This window comes from Bombus impatiens, unplaced genomic scaffold (genome assembly GCF_000188095.3).
Source record: "Bombus impatiens unplaced genomic scaffold, BIMP_2.2 scf_0537, whole genome shotgun sequence".
NCBI lineage: Eukaryota > Metazoa > Arthropoda > Insecta > Hymenoptera > Apidae > Bombus > Bombus impatiens.
The window spans coordinates 222,879-227,873 of NT_176956.1; the positions used below are offsets into that span (position 1 = coordinate 222,879).

Here is a 4,995-nt window from a genome sequence, read left to right on the forward strand (position 1 = left end):
GAGAAGCAGCGTGCAAGTCGAGAAGCAGCGTGCGAGTCGAGAAGCAGCGTGCGAGCGGAGAAGCAGAGCTTGCGAGTGGCGTTACCGAGAGAGTGTTGATTGCGTTTTGCGAAAGTCGAGTCCTATTCTAATCATCTAGTTGTGCTGTTTTCTGTACGTTTGGCGTGAATAGTTCAGGTTGAACAACAATCGTCTTTTCTATCTTCCATTCCTTTGTAAACACACATCATATCACGATATTACAGGTATGTATAAGTATATAAAGACGTACATAATCGGTTGTTAACAACGTGTTAATCGAAAGTAACGTGACTATTAACGTTACGTTTATAATCTTCATGCTTCTGTCTCGATCTCAAGCGAAGCGATTAAATCGAGCGTATGTTACTGCAAGTCTGTTGTCTCGCTTCAGCCGCATCGTGTCTGTTGAATATCAAAAACTGCAACGAACAAATAGAATTTCCAATCTCTAGTAACTCTAACTTTATTAATAACTAAATTCCTTTCGATCCGTTGTGATCCTCTTTTTCTCGTAACAAGGAGAAACATTGCTCCGTTTCCGGTAAAGAATGCAAGCAACGAAACCACGAAAGTTTCCCTTTAGTTTCTTACAGAAGGTTCGAGGAAACAAAACGAATAGAAACGTTATATTTTTCAGCGTGGGAGTCATTTGAATCACACGGTTCGGAAATTGTTTGCGATTCTATAAATTTTCGAACTCACTGGATTTACTTTCAATTTGGTCGAAATTTCGAATGTTTGCAAACCAGCAGTAAAATCACGCGTACGCTCGGAAAAGAAGAATCCTTTCAATATTGAACGTTCCCGCATTCACGTCGAAGTCTGCTAAATAAGCCTCGCTGATGAGTTCGTCTAGTTCATCTAACTTTTTTCATTTTCTTTTCTTTTCGTTTTCTGCTTCTAAATCACGATTTGAATCGCGCAATTGTTGAAAGTCCCATTCGTATCGGACCCATAAGAATATTATTCGACCCGACGTATGTATATAAGCCAGAGTAAAAGAAGACTTGATCGATAATCATCGGAGTTTAATCCTTTTTATTTTATGAATCCTTTTAATTATCAATATTTGAGATATTTAAAGAACTCTGATATTTCGTTTCTAGAAAAGGAAACAGAACAGAATAAAACAAAACAAGATATATCTAAGTGTAGGCAGAATTTTCCCTATATAACTTTTTCTATCTTTCTATATATACTGTCAAATTAGTGTCATCGTATCTCGAAATGACGACGCGAATAAATTTGAATCGCTAAAATTCGTACATTAATTTGATGGATAATAGATAGAACTTCTCGACGTACTTTTATTCTCAGTCTTTATCAAAAATTTACTGACGTTATTTGTAAATTTAAGACTTGCGGGATTGTTGTACGCCGAGGGACATTAATTTTACACTTGCGTTTTCTCCTTTATCCATTGTCGCACAGCAGAAACTCGCGTGTACACTCCGGGAAACCTGGGATCTGTGCATTTGCCCAAGGACCAAGACACGATGCCAATTTGGACTTTGTTATACACTAACGGTCCTCCGGAATCACCCTGTGGTACGTGGAAAGGTAAGTCACAAAGATGGGTCGTGCGACATTAAAAATATCGATAAAAATAAATTTCGTTTCTCAATAGTTTCGTTAATAGTAACGCATCTAGCAAACTTTCGATATCATTATGCAATACGACGGTACAATAAAACTTTCTGAAACGAAAGAAACAAAGAATAAAAGAACGCTTTTAGAAATTTACCTCACAAGCGTCTTCGTTGTTTGGACTGTCCGTGCATATCATGTTGTCCGTCACCGTGATGTTTGCGTTACTATAAATCTTTTTGCATTCCTTTTGGTCTAGGACAGGTAACGTCAACTTTCTCAACGAGGTCGACATCGGACCGTTCTCCTACAAGTACATAATGGAATATTATCTTCCGAATAATATACCATTCCGAAGCGCAGAACGTCTGTGAAGCGCGTTCGAAGCGGCGAATATTGTCGACCGATCGACAAACAAATCTTAATATTTACGAACGTGAACGTTGACCAAACTGTCAAGTGATCGCGTCAAACGCAGGTTTATCCAAGACGGTAAGCCAAGAACTTACCGTCACATATCCCCATCCTGTCACCACTGCTTTTTCTCTGGCGTTTACCGAGCTCGAATAAGACGCCAGGGTGATCGGTTTCATGGTTTCGCTCGTAGATATCTTCTGCGGTAACTACGAACAGATATCGTTTTTAAGTTTAGCTATGGAATTTACAAATTACGATCGAGTAGGATCCTTTAAGGTCACAGTATAGATTTATCTCTATTTTTTAATGGCAAATTTTCAAGTACTTGTGTACTTGTAGAATTACGTGATTTCTCGCGGAAAAGATACGAGAGAATAAAGTAAAGGTGTAGTCGATAAACATTGTTTAGACCAAAGATCTTCCAGTTTCCTTCAAAAAGTCTGTATTTCGATCGTGACTTACTATTGTATGCATCGTAGATAAGAGATAGAAACGTAACAGGGATTAATTTTCATCAATGTTGACAGACTGAAAATGTTACAACTGTTTGTGCGTGTTTTAGATGCACGATAAGTAGAATTTTGTTTATCACAGTACGTGGTATATTAGTTTGGGTCATCAAAATATTGTGACTAAAGTTATTCGAGAAAAATTTTGGCAGGTTTGAGAAACATTTGGTTGGTTAAACGTACGCATTACAACCGGAAAACAAACTAACAAAATGTTATCGAATAATCGTTAGAAATGCTCTTGATCAGAAATCATTTCCTTTTCTATATTATAACACGAACATCGTATCTTATACTTTTTGACTAGTAAAAGGAAACACCTATCAACAATTGGAAGAAATTTCCGCAGTGTAAACAAGCAGAGGTTGATTTAAGTATATAAATTTCGATTAAACGAAAAGGAGACACCAAACATGATGAAACGCTGTACGCTTAAAAAATTAGAATGTACTTGGAAAATTAGGGGTGAAGAAACGTACCTTTATCAAAGCAACATCGTAATCCAATGTCTTGCTATTGTATTGTGGGTGGCGAATTACCTGAAGCCCCTGCTTGATCTCCGTGCCACCTTTATTGTAAAAAGTACTACCCAAGCGAATTTTAAGTTCCCAGGCCCCTAAGCTATAAGAGAATTACAATTTAACGTGTGAATAGTCATCGTTACGCGACTATCGTGCGTCCCGATAATTAGTAAATTATCTATTCGATGCCGGATTGTTCCATTACTCTACTTATGCGAACCTTGAAACACAATGTGCCGCCGTTAACACCCAATCTTGGCTGATTATGGAGCCTCCACATAACAGTTTTTGTTGATCGTGAATGGATACCTAACACAGAGAAACTTGGTCATGGGTTTCCTCAATGTTTAGCGACAAAATTGCGTAAACCGTGATCAATTCACCTGATATGGACAGTCGGTGATGTACGCGTCCTGCCCCCCTATAATCCGAGGTTGGAAACAGAGCGCGTATTGCAGCGTGCACAGCAACAACAACATCCGCCACATGGTTCTCGACTGAAGGTTCAACGCTATACCGTATGCTTTTAAATCAGAGCAATCAACTTCTTCGCGGAACTGATAAGACATCGACGATGACTTGATACGAGCAGTGAAATATTACATAAATTATGTCGTTCAGGTGGATTCGTCGCGTAGGCGTAAGCGCCGTCGCACGATCGTGGCGAACTTTGATCACGTTTCCTCCTCCTATTTTTCTCGTCTCTTGCTCTTTGCTCGTTCTTCGTTGTCTCACACGGCTGCGAACTTTCCGATAGTTCCCGGTCCACGTCGCGTCTACATTGATTGCCCGTAACAAAATTTTCTCTTGACTCTATCTCTTGATTCTTTGTTCCAACGGGCGAGAAAGGTTGGCGAACCACTCTCACGGTGCGAACTTACGTTCTTCATTTCCGGTAGGTAGAAACTCGCGTGAAACAAGAGCCGTGAGCCGAAAAAGGAAGCGAATCGAGAGTTGGTGAGACGAACGAAACGGAGATGCGGTCGTAGGAGGAAAAACATATAGCGAAAGGAAAATTAATCGACGCTTGAGTACTAGCTTAAGTAGATATCAACTTCTGTGAAATCACGTTAATCACGAGATACGATTACGATAGAGCGCACGATTACGATAATATCCGACAGTAATATTAACAGTAAGAATACCAATATTGTATTCTATCACGTTCTTTTTCTGTAAATCTAGGTATGTTGTACGGTGTCCAGACTTTGCCAGGTCCACGTTTAGACCTATCGCTTAAACGTGCTCGAACCATAAAAATGAACTTTTATCGAGTTATCGTTGGATCTTGCACATATCTGCGATACCCTCTAGAGTCGAGACGAAAACCAGAGACATCCTTGGCAATGCCCCCCTCTTACTCTCGTCTAGTTCTTTTTTACGAATAAGAATGCTACATCGTCTATTCCAAAAAATTTCACGACGATTCCGAAAAGGTGACGTTATCGTAACTTCGCTTTTACAAGCCTCGCTTGTATTTGATTAATCCGCGCGTGTACATTTTCAGCGTGAACTCGACCGTGGAACAAACACCGGAAAAATAATATTTGAACTAGCCTCGTATGGGTTACGATTTATCCATGCAACATTTCACCCTGTAACGTAGACGCGACAGCGTCCGCTCTCGCCGTACGCGGTCTCTATATAATTTTTACTACGACCGACTGCAATTTCGATTACTCCGCAGTAAATAAAATCCGATCCGGAAATAAAACAATTGAAACGACGACAAATGGTGTTCCATTTGTGGCTGGTAAAGCGTATCATTCTTTCTTCCTTTTTTTCGGTTTCTCTCCTATTTTCTACGTCGTTGTATCGTTGCTTATTCGCGCGTACACGCCAACACTTGCAAATCTTGTCACACGTAATAGAGCCTGCTAACGAAAAAAGCTAAAAAAAGGAGAAAAAAGGAGGAAAAAACGGGAGAGAGTAACGGAGAA

The 4,995-nt window shown here is 39.7% G+C and overlaps 1 protein-coding gene and 1 long non-coding RNA gene across 2 annotated transcripts in view; one reads left to right on the top strand and one right to left on the bottom strand.

The window, feature by feature from the left end:
* The window catches only part of LOC112213215, a 4,383-nt gene extending 3,361 nt beyond the window's left edge, over positions 1 to 1,022 (top strand). The window contains exon 2 of the long non-coding RNA XR_002947101.2: positions 246 to 1,022. This is a non-coding gene — a long non-coding RNA (uncharacterized LOC112213215). The remainder of the gene's footprint in view (positions 1 to 245) is intronic.
* Positions 1,023 to 1,320: 298 nt separating this feature from the next.
* On the bottom strand, positions 1,321 to 4,070 carry LOC100748015 (trypsin-7). The gene is made up of 6 exons (XM_003491239.4): positions 3,439 to 4,070; positions 3,276 to 3,364; positions 3,014 to 3,155; positions 2,118 to 2,231; positions 1,766 to 1,915; positions 1,321 to 1,564 (listed from the first exon to the last, which is right to left on the bottom strand). Exons 1-6 carry the CDS (start codon positions 3,622 to 3,624, stop codon positions 1,415 to 1,417), a joined length of 831 nt encoding a protein of 276 aa, XP_003491287.2. The 5' UTR covers positions 3,625 to 4,070; the 3' UTR covers positions 1,321 to 1,414.
* Positions 4,071 to 4,995: the final 925 nt, after the last annotated feature.